This window comes from Ursus americanus, chromosome 5 (genome assembly GCF_024610735.1).
Source record: "Ursus americanus isolate L20-20 chromosome 5, mUrsAme1.1.p, whole genome shotgun sequence".
In the NCBI taxonomy this organism is placed as follows: domain Eukaryota; kingdom Metazoa; phylum Chordata; class Mammalia; order Carnivora; family Ursidae; genus Ursus; species Ursus americanus.
The window spans coordinates 47,121,507-47,138,465 of record NC_142131.1 but is presented as its reverse complement, the minus strand read 5'-3'; the positions used below and the strand labels follow the sequence as shown (position 1 = coordinate 47,138,465).

The following is a 16,959-nucleotide window of genomic DNA, read 5'->3' as shown; positions in this document are numbered from 1 at the left end:
CTAAAAGAGGCCACAGGAATCACTTGTTTCTGGTTCTGCCTTCTGTAGAGTGGGGGGGGCTGGGGCGACAGGGCAGGAGCTGGGCTCAGGCCACTTGCACAGAGGGCCCTGAAGGCACTCCAGGCGCCACTCCCGGGCTGGCCTCCCAAAGCCGGTATGCTGTCAGCCATGTGGCCAGCCAAGGCCCCGTTCTGCACCCTGTGCCAGCAGTTGAAGCTGCCGACATCCCAAACACATGCGATCAGCCACTAGTTAGCATCTATTCACTCGTCAGCTACTAAGCAGGCCCTACTCTATTCATCATTCATTTTACACGAGGGAAACGCCCATACGCAGACTTACTCATCACCTTACAACAAATCGATAGACATAATGTCTATGAAACACCCACTCCACCTACTACCCATATGGCTGATATTTTATTTTGCAGGACTCAGAATATAATATGGAATCAGGGAGGAAGCGGAAATGTCTTTGAGATGGACCCTGATTAAGAAAGGATTTAGGTATTTACCTCTCCAACTGAGTAGGTGTGGAAGACCCTCCACCTTGAGTTCTCTTTAGAGAGACAAGGGGTCACAAGTACGCATTTCCCTTATGTTGCTTTCTACTTTTCTCTGAGTCCCTTGAGTTGGTCGATCAGATGTGTGGTCTTTGGAAGAAATGATCCAATACTGCTGTCTGGTATTCACAGACTCTCCCCACCTTTCCTCAAGGTTTGCTCCTACCCCGTGTAAGCACATACCTGGGGGAGGCAGGCCAAACACAAACACTCCAAGTGTCAAACGAGCAGCAGGCCATTTACCAGGCTGCTGGGGACTGTAGGAACACGAGTCTCCCAGAAGATGATGGAAAAACAGAGCACCTCCACGGCTGTCCTGCCCCCTCTTCCAGCCCCATCCCCGGCCCCCCACAACTCACCTCCTCTGGTCTGCTCAGCACATGGCCTTCTGGGCCAGTGATCCCCATTTCCAACATCCGGGTTTGCTCCTACAGCAAGAAAAGAACCGAGAACAGTTTTGAGATAAGCTCCACTGAGGCATGGAAAAACTATGCTGGTATCTTAATCTGAAGAAAAGGGTCCAAGGGAACAAAAAGAATAAGACGTGTATGTTGAATACCTTTGTTAATGCTCCATCTGGAATTATAAAATAGGGTCAAGTCTTAACTAAGAGGAGAAAAAAACGTTTCAGGGTAGATTTTTTTTTTTTTTTATTAAAAGGACGGCAGTCACTTAGAGCATCAGAATTTTGTCGCTGTTACACATCAAAAGTCACACCAACTCACTGACTTCTTACCGCTTCCTGCTGTGTTTCACAAGGTCTAGTCGCCTCCCCCTACATCAGAATCGCCCGGCTTGCTTTTGTAGCCGTGCGGCTGTCTGGCCCTCTCCAAATCGGAATGCAGAGGTGACATTCTGGGGATCTGCGCTCTAACAAAGCCCTCGGGCTTTCTTGTCGTTTAAATGGATGGCTGCAACAAACAGACTCAGAATTTAACCAGATGAAACAATGCCTCCAAACAGCATTACCTGACTCAGTCCTACGGTCCGATTCTATTTAATTAGTCTGTTTTGTGACAAAATTGCCTACCCCTCACAGCTGATGGCTAAATTCTTCAGACTATGGCCAGCTTTCTGGAAGGAGCAGGTGGCTGGGCAGTGAACACACACGTCGGCTAATTGGGACTGGCAGGACTCCTAAGCTGCCGTGTCTGTAGTTTTGCTGGGCTTCACTCTCCAAGCACTGAGGCCAGTGCCAATGAACCTGGGCGCTGTGCAGGGAGAGACGAGGGAGAGTGACCTGAACGAAGCCTTGTGGCTCTTTGGAAGTAGGAGATGTGTAGAAAGGAAAGGAGTCCTTCTCTCTGCACAAGAAGAACTATTTTTTGTCATTGTTGTTTTTATTTTGTTTCTAATAGTATAAATCTTTTTAAAGGTATAGGAAGAAAGATGCACACACTCGAAGCAATTGCGAGAAGAGGCATGATCACCGTCTCCAGCTCTACAGGATTAGAAAAAAGGCCACAGGCTGATTTTGCAGCAAAGAACCTTCACTTCTCATTCTTACTGTTCCATTTCTCGAAACTTGCACTGAACCCAGTTTCTTCTGAACTCTGGAGAGCTTCTGCTCTGTGTCGTCTCCTGAAGTCACACAAAGGTCGAGGTGTCCAACTACAAAGCCTCTTCTGTCTCATCTGACACTCTCACGTCGATCTTGTCCAAGGGTGCTGGCCCCGCGCACAGGAGGGAGCGCGCTCCAGCCGCGGTCTCCCAGGACATTGCATCACGTGCCTGAAGCTGAGTGCCGACCTCCTACACCAGCATCTCTGCAGCCACGAGAATCCCAGGAATCCCCACGCTCCGCAGGTGATTTTAATGCGCTGCTCCTGCTGGGAAGTCCCAGTCTAAACGCCCTGGTGTCCCTACAGCTGGAAGGTTAGGAAGGGGACGCAAAGACCCTTCGAAGCCACCTTACCTGGGGGGGGGGGGTCGTGGGCACCTTGAGGCACTGACCATGGCTGTAATTACATCCCAGTTTGGGGCATGACACAATTTTGGTTTGCTCCAAGAGGACAGGAACCCTGTTTTTTTCATCTTCCCTCTCCAAGGCTCAGCACATAGTAGGTGCTCAGGAACTACTGTGAGATGAACGGCTAAAGAGGCTACCTTCTCAGATGGTCCTGCCGGCTTGAAACTTTTGAAAATCTCCATGGCTGGTACCCATGAGGAGATTTCTTCTTGCTCTTTGGTGATTTCTGCATCAAGGCTGAATACAGCAGCTGCCTTCATTTCGACAATGTGATAAAATCTTTCAGCTCAATCTGAATATAATAAATACCCACAAGAAACTCACCCAAATGGAAAAATGCCCTTATTCTTTCCCTGACTGAGAACAGATCCTTGACAAGGTAGGGAAGAGAGGGGACGGGGGCAGGGGGGGGAGGAACCAGAGACAGTTTGGTGCTAAGGGGCCACCAGAGGAAGCTGGAAAGGGGGCTTAGCACTAGAGTCCGTTTGCCTCCACAGGGCCTTGGAGGAAGTAGTGGGGAGTTTGGTTTCTAGGGCATCTGGAAGGAGGGCTGGGTCCTCTGGCTGCTGTGCTGAAAATGCAGAGCAAGAGGAGGAGTGAAGCTCTAGCACCACGGGGATGCCTCCTGTGAGCACCGGACCCTCTCTGGAAAATGATTTCATTATCTCTGAGTGTGTGGGGGACGTGGGAGAAGGCTGTCAGGGGCCTGACTAATGAATCTCCTTGGTCAGCAAGAGGAAACGACACATTTAGCTCACCTCCTCTGCTCATGAGATAACACCCAGAGTCTGAAATCCTAGCAGCTGGAGCCCTGCGCTGCGGGGACATGCTGTCTCTCTGGGGGGCCTGCAGCGGGACTGCTGGGGCAACAGGCCCAGGACGCACCGACTCTGGCGAAGCCACACCACCTCAGAGCTAAGATTTTCTTCTCCCAGTTACCGGCTGGGATCCTTGGGCCGGTGACTGCATCCTTCTGAGCCCAAAGTTCTCCTCTACAAAACAGGGTAGATGGTAGCCATCTCTGAAGGGCCAGGTGAAGAGTGAGAACACACTACAGCGCGCACCAGCGCCTCGCACACGGCCGGAAGGGCTCACAACATGGTACCTGCTCTTTGATGTTCACAGGTCTGAGACAAGGGTCGGCCTCATGGTTCCCACACCCTGCTGACCACATTCACCAAGTCCTGCACGACTTCTAAAATGAAGTCTCAGCCCAAGGACTAGCAAGCTATGGAGTGTGTCTGTTTTGGTTCCCCTCAGTAAACTCGTGCCTGGCACAAAGCGCTCAGGAAATACTCTCTGAAAGAATGAATAATGGTTTTAGCTGTGAATGTTATTATATGGACCAAGAGAGCTCCCACTCTTCTAGCGGCCTCCTCCTAGTAGAGGCCAATCTTGAATGCTTCTGAGGTAAAGAAGACCCTGGCTAAGACACATCTGGGCAGCCAGCCCATTAAGTGACCCGGGAGATGGAGAGAGTGCCTTCTGCTTCCTCATAAACCATCACTTTGGGTCTTGGGGCCTCGCTTTCCTCATTCTTGCCTCAGGTTTCTCAGTACAACTTCTAGGAAACCAGTGGGATGTCTGATCCCCACAAGACCCGCGTTCTTTATTACCTAAAGCCGTGAGCTCCGCAGTCCTGGATCGGATTTCTGAGAAGCACTGCCTGAGGGTTCTTCCCTAGGACAGAGACTGTCACGTAGCTTGGACTCACTTTTCAAAGAGAATCAGCAACAGTCTCCCACTAAATGGCCCAATTGGAAAACCTCTTCTGGGATGCCTGTTCTGATCCCCTTGGATGGTCAGACAGTCCCCCTTTTCACAGCACCCTCGGCTTTCTCCCTTGCTTCCCTTCATTGCCTCCTCCTAGCCTGGGAAGTTCTTTGGGGCAGGTGCTGTTTTTAGCAGAGGGTTTGGGACCGAGCCTCACGCCCATGAAAAGCTCATGCAATACTGCAGGAACAAGGAGAGAGACGGGCCGGGGATCCAAGCCCGTGCAGAGAGCACACCCAGGGCTGCGCGGCGTTACCTGGGCAATGATATCCCCATTCTCTGCGTGGACTTGCGCAATGGCTCCCAGCTCACCCAGACAGGTGAAGATCTCGTAAAGCTGAAAGAGAAAGGAGTTGCTGTCAGCTTCACCAACCACTGAGGCTTTCAACAACTTCACACAGGGGTCCATCACTAGGGCCACAAGTAAAACAAATAAGGAAAGCCAGAGAAAATCAGTGATTAGGACAAGAAACACAGACTAAAACATGCACGACCAAGAAGTGTGAGTCCACAGGAACTCTAGGAAACTCTCTGTGAAGAACATGTCATGTCTCCCCAGCCGACAGGGTAAATGTACAACAACGTGCTGTCGAGCCTTCTACGCTGCCTCCAGCACGTTTTTAATGGTCCTTCTCGACAAGTGCTCCTGACAGCTGCTACAGCCTGGCCAGAAGCTCGAAGGAAAGCTGGCACCCCTATTCCCTAACCCTTCAAGGTAGACCTCCCCCCCACCTCCTACCCAGGAGGGATGGGAATTCATTCCTTGTATTTCCTCTGAAAATGTGAGATTCATCTCAAACCAACACATGCCATGAGAATGTCTCAGGGAAAGTCAGAGACAAGCTATTCGCCCAAACAGCAGAAGGCCCTCTTAATCCTGCGAGGCAGAGCACCTCATACTTCTGCTGAACTCCTGCGGGGTTTAGGGCTGGTGTGGCAGCTGGAGATTTCGGCATGCCCTTCCTCTTGTCCTTCTGAGAAAGCTGCTGCCAGTGGAAATTCTAGCTCCTGGACTGCCTTGCCATGGGCACCCTGCCTGCTCCCTTATTTAAAATGTAGTGTGGACTGCGAGGGCCTTAAGAAGCACTCTGGCCCAACAGTCTCCCACAGAGACCACAGTGACTCACGCTCCAAGAGCCAAGGTCATCGGCAACAATGGGAAACCCATCCAGCTACCCCAAACCACACAGCAATGGCTTGTTACCTCTGTGTTGGACACTTGATACAAATCCTTATAGGCCATGTAAACCATGAAGGAGTTAACCCCTGCAAGAGAGGGAAGGGAGGGAAAACAGGAAGAAAAAACCATTAGCACATCACATCCACTCTCCTTCCTTTGCTCCCGTCGGCCATGGGGTCCAAGTGCATGACAGGCGCCCGTCCAATATAAAGCAGTTGCTTCCCATTCTCCATTCTCGCCTCCCGTGCAGAAGCAGCAATGCCGACGTGGTGTCACAGCAGAAGGAGCTCTGCTACGCCTCTGTCTTGCCTCCCCGTCCCCCCGTTCCCCCGTCCCCCAGCCCAGGGAGTCAGTAAGCTTTGCTACTGCTCGAGGCAGGATACAGCACCGAGAATCGGGGGCAGCAGCACCTACTAGCTCAGTGAGCTTGGGATACCTCACCTCTCCGTCTCCTCACCTGTAACATGGAAAAATGACCACAGCCTACTTCGGAAGGCAGTTGGAAACGTTCAGTGAGACAACAGATACCGAAGGCTCAGCACCAGACCTGGCACCATATTTGAGCTTCATTAATGCAGCTCCTGGGATGGGTTTATTTCGCCACTTTAGGAATGCCTGCTCCACACTAGAGCCTGTGCAGGGGTCTGCATCGAGGATGGAGACCACATCCTCGGGGAACTAACGGAGCTAAGGGGCAGAAGTCAAGGTGCACCGTGTGCTTAAATATCTAAGCTGTAAGGGCTATAACGAAAGCGCTATTTAATTTTTCACTCCCAAATAGGCTATTAATGTAGTAATTTATATAAATAGGTGGGGCTGGGGAACAAACAGAGAGTCATTTTGAGGAAAGGAGGATAATTTTGGTCTCCAACCATTAGGGCCATCTCAGCCCACAGTGTTCCAGGCCAAAAGCGGGTTGTAATGTGAGAACTTCCCTACCCAGAATGGTTCAGCTCGGGGCAGCTTTTCCCAACACTACCCTTCCCATAAGCCTCTGCATCATCTGCGGAATGACCCGGGCTCCTTGGAAGGGAAGTGGGCGTTAAAGCCGTTCCATTTTCTACCCCAGTTGAGATGCATGGTGTGAAAGGAATCACAAGACAGGAGGGGGGTTGCAATCTCATATCCTGGATCAAGAAGGTCTGGGCAGAGCTCGTCGGATGAGGAGGGACGTGGACCCTGGGAGCCTATCCTCTCCCCTCCCCTACAACCCAGAGCTCACTCTTTCCACTGCACTCCGGCATCCGCATCCAGGCAGCTCACTGAGAACAGTATTATTAATTTAGTATTATAACAATACATCTTATTACATTAGTATTAGACCGTGATTGTGATGAAATTAGTGTAATGCTATTACTATTACAACACTATCCAGCACCCTGTGGCATTTATCCTGTAGCTCTTCACTGGCCTGCTTCCTCTGGCCTTGCACGCTCAGCAGAGACCATTCCTTACATGTCCCTAAATCCCCCAGGTGACGTTATGATGCTGAGCACACTGCGGGTCTATTTGTGTGTATGAGGGGGTAGTGCGTGTACGTGAAATATCTGATGATTGAAAGGTAGAAGGAAGTAGAGAACAGAAGAATCTAAGACGACCAGGGAAACCCAAATCATGTACCCACTGAGAGGACACACACATTTCCATGTCCTAAGCTCCTAGCCTGAGTACGAACACATCTTCGCTCCCACAAGTGCCATAGCCTTTCCTGAGTATAACACTGTTTGAGAACCATAATGGTTTGATCTTTAGAGCGCAAGTTACAAAGGTTAAAAATTCCTAATCTCACATTTAGTAGCTGTGTGACCTTCTAGAAGATGCTAACCTCTCCTGGCCTCAGTTTCTTCCTCTAATGGGCAGTGTTGCATGGAGGTGAAGAGTACAGACTTTGGGTATATTTACCGCTAACTAGCCCTGTGATCCTGGGCCACTTATTCTGAGCCTCAGGCTCTCCATCTGCTAACTGAGATAATCATCCTTATTCTGAGGCTCTCATAAGGAGGGAGATGGCGTACACCAAGACAAAGTGCCTGGAACACAGTGGTACCCTCACCTAGCACTCACGCTCAAGCGTCCAGGCTCCGAGCAAGAAGGGAGGGGGGCGCCTGGGTGGCACAGCGGTTAAGCGTCTGCCTTCCGTTCAGGGCATGATCCCGGAGTTATGGGATCGAGCCCCACGTCAGGCTCCTCCACTAGGAGCCTGCTTCTTCCTCTCCCACTCCCCCTGCTTGTGTTCCCTCTCTCGCTGGCTGTCTCTATCTCTGTCAAATAAATAAATAAAATCTTTAAAAAAAAAAAAAAAAAGAAGGGAGGAGGGCACACGGGGCTCACCTTTGTCCTTGATGAGGTTCTGCACCTCCTGCTTCACGCTGTCGTTCCAGTGGGTGATGTCCACGTGCAAGGCATAGTCGCAGCAGCTCTTGCCATCCGCCCACTCTCGCCACTTCTCATAAGCCTCCGTCAGGCTGGCCTCGGGCTCGGGCACCACGTGGTCAACTGAACGACAGAGGCCCCAGATGGGTAAGTCACTGACACGGCCTCTGCTCCCCTCTGCACAGGCCTGCTCCTGCTTGCTTAGCTAAGGCTGCAAAGCCTCTACTTCCTGTGCATAGCGTTAGAAAGTGTTCCCTGGCAGTTTCCAGACTGCTGATCATTTAACTGTCACTTACCCGTGTTGCTCTTGGACAAGCTACTAGCTTCTCTAAACCCCAGTTTTCTCATCCTTGAGATCGGGGCTCAGTGGGGTAGAGGGCAGAATGTCATAGTTCCTTCCTTCTAACTTTGTTGTATGATTAAATGGCAAAATGCATGAAAAGCATCTCACCCGATGTCTGGCACATAGTAAGTGCTCAATAATGTCAATGAGTACCTACTAGGTGCCATTATTACCAGAATTATGGGAAGTCACTGCTAGTGAAGCAAGTCAGACTCCCTTTTGAGGGTGGAAGGAGGGTAATTAAAGTGATGCCAGGTAACAGGGCAGTGACATCCTGTGTTTACTGCCACAGGAAAGAGCCAGTGTCACGAACCTGATGCTCAGCCCACAGATCTTATTTCCATATAAACTTTTTGTCAAGAATATGTTTTCTTGGAGCGCCTGGGTGGCTCAGTCAGTTAAGTGTCCGACTCTTGGTTTTGGCTCAAGTCACGATCTTGGGGTCCTGAGATCGAGCCCTGCAGTAAGCTCAATGTGTAGTCTGCTTGTCCCTCTCCCTCTCTTCCTCCCCCTGCTCTCTCTCTGTCTCTCTAGAATAAATAAAATCTTAAAAAAAAAAAAAAGAATATGTTTTCTTTTGAGACCCAAATCTACTTCCACAGTACCTGCAACGTGGACAACACTGTTTAATATAATGACATTTACAACTGAGGAGGATAAGACAAGACTGCCACTCCCGTAGCTCTCTTGGGCAGTTGTGGAGAAGTGCAAATTGGTACAACTTTCCTAAGAAAAATTTTGAAATACACATAACAACTCGATATTTTTCATACCTTAACACGATGATTATTCCCATGCCAAAGAATTATTTCCAAGGAAATCGACATGCCATTTGCAAAACGTGGGTGCCAAAGATGTTTGCCACTGCAAACATTATTTATGTTTATTTAAGTGAAAAACTGGAAACCATCAAAATCTTCAACAATAGAGAAGTTTAACTAAATGATAAATACACCTTCATAGAATGGAGGAGCAGGCACCCATTTTAAATGCTGTAGTGGAATAAAAAGAAATGGATGGAAAGACATCCCTGCCAGGATTTTTTACTGAAATGATACACTAAAACACCACTAAGACACAGTATGTCTATTATGATCCTGTTTCTGCTTCACGGGAAGGAAACTATAGCCAAACCGTAACAGTGATGGGGGCTTTATGGGTTTTCTTCTCTTGCTGCATATCCAGGGTCTTAATTTATCTATGAAGGACATGTACAGCTTTGGATTTCTTGGTATGGTTTTCTCTCATCATGTACAACTCTGACCCCCCTCCAGCTCCTTCCCTAACCTAGAAGACCAAGCACAATACACACTCCCCGGATACTGAACAGGTCCAGCTGCTGGCCGGGAAGGCAGAAAGCCAAGCCAAGATCACTCACTTCCTCAGCCTCCTACCCCAGGCAGCCCAGTGTGCTTCTCAGAAAGCAGACGCAAGGAGCTGCATCACTGACGTATGGACCTACATCAGGGCTTCTGTGGGCAGGCGGCTGCTAAGAAGTCAGCTGGCTTCCTTCCTTAAGCTGGAGAAAAGCTTCAGTCTCCCTGAATTGCACCTTTTATGGCCTTGATGCAATTTTCCCGGGTTTCCACACCCAGCTTGCTGGAGCTCAACCTTGCAGGGCTCCCGTCAAAAGGAGCCCAAGGACAATGAGCAACTCCACAGCTCAGGCAGTTCTGTGTCCTTGGATGGGTGCACACGGTGGTAAAATAAACAGTGCTCTTGCTGACCAAGTTTAGGCCCAGGACTGGGATGGGACCCAATTCCTTGGGATTCCTTTGGGACAGGAAGGACTGCCCTGGAATGTTATCTGTTCCGTAATCCAATGGCACGCAACTCCCTAGGTTTCTCTGGAATTGCAATAGTTCCGAGAAAAAGAAAGAAAAGAAAAGAAAAGAAAAGAAAAGAAAAGAAAAGAAAAGAAAAGAAAAGAAAAGAAAAGAAAAGAGAAAAACAGAAACAAAAAACAAAGGAAACCACCACCACTTGCCCCATCTTCAGATAGGAATTGATCAAGAGCCAGGGCAGACCAGATAACAGTAAATGCCACCAAACCCCACGAGTTCCTATCTTTCCCTCGCGGGGACACTGAGTCCCGTTGACAGCGCTCTGCCCGCGCGCTCTGTCCCCGCCTGCCCCAGGCCCGAGCTGGAAGTGCTGAAATAACGTAGGGCCCTTCTCCACACTTCTCCCAGCGTCCGGCCCAGAGATGATTGCCGATTCCCCACCCACGGTATACCCAGCCCCTGCTCTGAGGCGGACGAGAGAGGACAGCTATTTCCCTGGCCTCGTGAATCTCCTCTAGGCAATTTCAGGGTCCTCCCTAGCCCCTGCTTTCCTCAGGTCCCATCAGGCAGAAGGTCTGTACACTGAACTGAGAGACGTGTATAAGCTACTGCCAGAGAGCACAGGGGTTGTGACGTCAGTGAAACAGTCACTTGTTGGGACCAGGAGCGTGTAGGGTCAGGCGACTCACTGATCATGGTGGTGCCCCCCGCTAAGGCAGCCTTCGTCCCTTGGAAGAAGTCATCCACTGTGGTCATTCCCTTGTATGGCATCTGGAAGTGAGTGTGGACATCGATGCCTCCAGGGATCACCATCTTCCCATTGGCCTCGATGGTCTTCACTCCTCCAGGGACAATCAGATTGTCTCCGATTTGCCTGGTGAGACAGGGAAGCAAATGGTCACTTAAAAGAGCGACTTTGAAGACAAACATAGTACTGTAAGGATTTTAGACGAGGCAACTTGTATTAGAACGGCCTTTGCAAGTGATTCGCAAGCTTAACAATCTAAAAGCAAATAAAGACAGGTGTACACCCAGAAAACAACTTTATAGGCGCAAAACGAGCTGATCTGCTGCTTGGTGGAACAGTGTGCACGTGTCCTGGCTTAGTGCTGCAACCCCACGGGTGGGACAGTGTCTATAATAGAGGGTGTGTAAGAAATAATTTTTTAAGAATAGGTGTTTTTGGTATCCCTTTCATTTTGTTCTTTATCTGAGTGAAGGGTGGAAAGTAACATTTGGAAAAGGATTAGGAGAATGTAAAATAATGAAGCATTAGGAGAGACTGAAGGAAGTAATGAATCATTTAAAGAATACGTATGTGAACTTGGCTATCCTCTTCAGTGAGTCCATCTGTGTTCCTGACAAGAGGAATCTGTTGGAGTCATTGTGTACGTCAGTCCTCACTCCCAATTCCACCCTTCCCTGATAACTTATCTGTCAGTCACAGCCAAAGGCAGATTCAAAGGAGGAAGCGGAAGACACAGACGCCCAGCTGGGGGGCGTCCCAGCAGAAGCGTCAAGCCAAGGAAGGTGATGGTGACAACCTCTACCAGACACACCTTCGCCCAGGAAGCTTCGGTGCATCCCCAGGAGGAAGAAAGGGGGACTTGGGTGGGGAGGAAGCTGATGAGTACTCCAGAGACACACTACCTACACCAGGCAAGTGACAAAGACAACTACTCCTGGCCAGATGTCACCTCCTAGACCGCCTGATGTTGCTTGGTTTATAGGTGACTTCACACCCTTGGTTTAAATGGCCAGTTAATTCTAGGGAGACTTAAGATTCACAAGCCTCGACATTATTATTAAACACGTCCTACGTTGGGGAGACCTGTACCCCACTACCAGTGGCACAAACACGTTCCCCTTTTGTTCACAGCGAGCCGAGACAGACACCCTCTCGGGACAGTAAGAAGGCCACCACTGGCCTTCCAAAATCAAAGTTCTGCAACTAAAATAAAGTATTCCTGACATCTCTAAGAGTTCAACTTCACCACATCCCCACTGGGCCATTCCAGAGCCACCACAATTCAAAACATGCTGTGGAAAAAATGCAGCCTCTGATTGTACCTCCATTAGAGTCCAGATACTGGCCACGATGTTCCCATTTTTCTTCCTCCCTGATCTTCCTCTGAGGTAAACTGAGAACCAAGGGCATGAAGAGTTAGTTACCCAGCCCGTGTGTGTGTGTGTGTGTGTGTGTGTGTGTCTGCTTGGGTGTTTCCGCCAGTTCTGAAAACGAGTGGAATACCATGTCTGAAACAGAAATGCCTTCCCCCCTTTTCCTCCACAGAGCCACTCAAGGCCATATGAATCCTTGAAGGCTTGGCTTCCATCTCCCCTCCTTGGTCAAATCCCGACAGACAGCCAGGTCTAATAATTAAGAGTAGAGATCTGCCCTGGATGCAGTCTATGTGGGTTCACAATCCTGGCTCCACTAGTTACTAGCTTTACGACCTTGGCCAAGTTGCTTAACCTCACTGGTCTTAATTTCTTCCTCTGTAAAATAAAAATGTCGTGCAGATTGTTAGTAGGTGTTAAGCCCACGGAACACTGCTAGGCACAGGAAAATTCAGCAAGCATCAGCTATGATAATTAATAACCGTGCTAATCCCACATAGCACCCTCCTTCCCCCTGAATCTCATCTCCTCTACTACCTTAACCCTCATTGCTGCTAGTACCTGGTCATGTTATGCCCCCCGAAAAGACTGCAAGGTCCTGGGGGCAGATGTGGGTCCCGATGACAGCCACCATAGCATGTGACATAGCATGGGTCCCATGCTTTAGCCAACCACCTTCCACACTGCAGACACTCCACAAACAGTCACAGATAGACAAACAGCTCTGTGACAACTGGAGGGAATTATTTCTGTTTTTATGCTCTGCGATTTCAGAATGTTTTTGAAGAAAATGTCAGGATTGGATGAAGATCCACCCTTCTCTCTACCACCAGCACACACATCCAAAGGTTACATCTCTTCCATAACACCCTTGGCAAGTGGCCTTCTAGTCTATTCTAATAGAGATGGCAAAAGGGATTTACATAGTCAACTCTGGTCGTAGATGCCTGACTCGCTGTGGGAAGACGGATTCTGGGCCTGTATTTCAGGCTCAACTGTGAAAAGTGCTGTGATCAATTAGTGATGCCCATCATGAGCTCTGAAATGAGGAAGGAGTATTAGGTGCTACCTTTTTTTCCATCTCTGAAAATCTCTAAATGAGGGAACCTGCTATCTCCAAAGACAGCCGACTATATACAATAATTGTTTAGTAAGAGAAAAATATAAGATCAACTGGGGCTTATCTTTCAAAGAACTTCTTGTTTCACACTGGTTAGCTTGCCTACTGTTTCCATATCTCCTATTCCTAATATGAAAAAGTGTTTATGTAGGTAAGACGACTAAACAGGATATCTCCATTCTTGCACATTTATTTATCCATTCACTCATAAGTTCAATGAACTTGATTAATATGCTGATCGCTAGTAAGTTACTTCCTCCCTGTGTTCCTCTTTCTTCTCATCTGAGAAAAAGGGTAGTAATAGTACTTGCTTTGTGGGATTGCTGGCAGATTAAATGGAATGAGGCATGTAAAACATTTAACGGCACCTGGCACACGCTACCTTGTCACTAAAAGGTAGCTCTTATAACAGTGTCTCCGTGTTAAGTACTGAGTTAAGCGCTCAGATATGGAGATGAACAGGACAGGGTGCTTGCTGTGCCTAACAGTGTCAGCACCGCTGGGACTGAGAAAGGCACGAGAAGGGAAACCAGCCTAGATGTGGGGGCTGACGAGAAATAGCCACCTACAGAAAGTTATGCCTAAGCCCAGTCTTCAAAGAGAAGGAAGAGAGCCATGATGGCCAGAATCTTACACAAGCCAGTGAGTTTAACAAATGTAAAAATAAAACGGAACAAGGCCAGGGATGGCTAATAAGATGGACTGGATACACTGATCTTATACAATATCTTTTCAGCATGAGGGCGTAGCTCACTCTCTGTGATGAAAGGCTATGTGTAGACCAAATCCTCTTTTACAGATTACTAGGTAGGGAGCCCACAGAAAAAGGGAACCTGGCTACGCTGCTTACGGACACCTAGTAACACATCCCTGCAGTATCCATTTGAAAATCTTGTCTGAGATGTATGTCCCATCCGTGCTCAGCCCATCTAGGTTCTACCTAAGTCAAGGCTCAGTTCAAATGCCCTCTCCAGCCCCACCCCATCCTCTGAAGGGATTTCTCCTTTCTGTGCATTTATCTTCACTTGAACTCCTTTGACACCCACAGCACAAGGCCTTATATTTTTAAGGTGCTCTCATTTTGTGCACATTTTTTCAATAAATTAGAGGACAAGAGTCACATCTTCCACTTCTCTAAGATGCACAGAGAGCCCATCAATACAGTTTGCACAAAGGGGCCCGCAGCATCATTTGGTTGCTCAAATTCAGATTTCTCATTTCATTCACAAGATTCATACAAATTAAGGCTAGCTCCCATTTTAAGGGATTATGTGTATCCAGAACGAAAGGTTAAAATAAAGATTCACTTTGGGGCTCCTGGGATGCTCAGTGAGTTGAGCGTCCAACTCTTGGTTTCAGCTCAGGTCATGGTCTCAGCGTCGTGAGACGGAGCCCTACCTCGGAGCCCTACATCGGGCTTCACTCTCAGCAGGGAGTGCACTTGAGGATTCTCGCCTGCTTCCTCGGCCCCTCCCCCACGTGCTCTCCCTTTCCCTCTCTCAAATAAATAAATCTTTAAAAAAAAATACAGACTCATTTTTAAGAAGAAGAAATGAAACACAGAGAATCAAAGGCCTAGGAAGCAAAAGAGAAGCAAGCTTCTTCCTGAGCCTCTAATGAAGAGAGGAAGCACAAAAAGTTAAGGTAAGTTTCTACATACTTACTTTATCAAGCCATCTTCCATGTAAATATCAGCATAGAAGGACTGATCATCGTTGACAATTCTACCGCCCTTGATAAGAAGACGGTCACTCTAGAAAAGAAGGCAAATAAAAGTCATTCTCATAGCTAGGAATTCGGAGAAGAGTGGTCTGCCAAGGTTTTCCCAGTTCATTGTTCTAGAGATCTAGGAGGAACACATTTACTTAAGACAACTGTGCGCTCAGTGCACTAGTGTTTGAACTGGTATATTTGTTGGGGATACAGCCTTTCACGTTTGCCCCAAATTCAAATTATTCTACAGTTTCACCTCTTGCTTCTGGAACCTACCATAGCCACTCAGAAATGGCACTACTTGAGGGAAGACACTCTTTGTATTATCTTTCCTGGCTCAGTAAGCAGTAAATATTAAAAGTGGTGTATAATATATGCCTGAGTGCCCAGCATCCTGTTGGCGATCAGCAGTGATTCTCAAAAACAGAACTTGGGATCATACAATGAAATAGTCTTTGAAAGTCTTTATAATGACATGAGGATCACGTTATGGGTTTTTTTGGTTTTTTTTTTAATTTTTTATTGCGTTATGTTAGTCACCATACAGTACATCACCAGTTTTTGATGTAGTGTTCCATGATTTATTGTTTGCGTATAACACCCCGTGCTCCATGCAATACGTGCCCTCCTTAATACCCATCACTGGCCTATCCCAATCCCCCACCTCCCTCCCCTCTGAAGCCCTCAGTACGTTATGTTTAAAATTTAGGATATTTATACATGTACGAACACGTGCACACAAGGTTGTGGAATGTGTAGGAAAAGCAGTGAATAGAAAAAAGACAAAATAGCTATAGTATTCTATAGTATTTAACCAGGATGGACAAATTATGCAGGATTTGTATTTGCTTCATTAAACTCTCACATTTTCTGAAATGTATTTTTTGTCTTTATTATGAAAAAAATTGCCTTTCTTATAACTAAAGTCTTTTTTAAAATTATAGCTTAGATAAAGTTTGGATAAGTGATGCAACTAGAAACAATGCCCATACACTCCAAGGTTATTAAGAAAATATAGGGGCGCCTGGGCGGCTCAGTTGGTTAAGCATCTGCCTTCAGGTCAGTTCAGGATCCTGGGGTCCTGGGATCAGTCCCAGTGTCGGGCTCCTGGCTAATGTGCAGCCCGCTTCTCTATCTCCCTCTGTCCTCCCCTCCACTCGTGCTCTCTCTCTCTCTCGTGCTTTCTGTCTCTCTCTCTCAAATAAATAAAATCTTTAAAAAAAAAAGAAAATATAAATATATAGTTCATATATTTCAGGAGGAACCAATCAGAGTCAGTTTTCAGTATCACACATTTCATTAAAAGAATGACTGGAGTTTGGACTGTAGCATGAAGGGTATATGCAGCTTTGCTGGACTCCTGAGGGAGAAGAGAAATCTCAGGAGCGTGGCTGAGTGGAACAGCTTGAAAAGAGAATGGTATGTTGCATTTTGTTAAGAATTCAAATTACAGGCTTCAACTCCATCCGCCCGCCCATCCATCCATCCATCCATCCATCCATCCATCCATCCATCCATTGTTCATCTATCCACTCATCCAGCAAGTAATTATTCGATATGTATGACTAAATACATAGAGAGGATCCAGTTGTTAATGAGTCATACCATGCCCCTGCTTTCATGAAACCAAAAGGGGATACGTGGCAATAAGGAAAAAAGAAAGTCAACAAAACAAATAAAACAACGTAAAATTGTATCAAGCGTCACAATGTATAGGGGAGTGGGCTTGTTTAACCAGAGGTGGAAACAGGCCTTACGGAGAAGATCAAGTAGATGGGGCAGGGATGGAGAGCTGTAGGCAGAGGGAAAAGCATGAGCAGAAGCCCTGTGGTAGAAATAAGTTTTGTTTCTTTGAAAACCTGAAAAAGATCAGTTTCGAGATGGAGAGCTTAGGGATCAAGGAGGAAAGCGGCAGAGAGGAAAGGAAGGTGGTGAGGCAGGCAACTGGCTTTCAAAAAGGACATCAGTTTAACGGGGGAGGAAGACCACAAACAGGCTGACATCTGGCTTCAGAAACAAAA

At 47.7% G+C, this 16,959-nt stretch overlaps 1 protein-coding gene across 2 annotated transcripts in view; it reads right to left on the bottom strand.

Moving 5' to 3' along the window:
• The window catches only part of DPYSL3 (dihydropyrimidinase like 3), a 110,399-nt gene that overhangs the window by 18,069 nt on the left and 75,371 nt on the right, over positions 1-16,959 (bottom strand). For both annotated transcript variants that reach the window (XM_045794353.2, XM_045794354.2), the window contains exons 2-7: positions 14,890-14,978; positions 10,674-10,858; positions 7,816-7,980; positions 5,509-5,570; positions 4,561-4,641; positions 922-990 (exon numbers count right to left, since the gene is read on the bottom strand). In XM_045794353.2, coding sequence (XP_045650309.1) covers positions 922-990; positions 4,561-4,641; positions 5,509-5,570; positions 7,816-7,980; positions 10,674-10,858; positions 14,890-14,978 — 651 coding nt within the window. The remainder of the gene's footprint in view (positions 1-921; positions 991-4,560; positions 4,642-5,508; positions 5,571-7,815; positions 7,981-10,673; positions 10,859-14,889; positions 14,979-16,959) is intronic.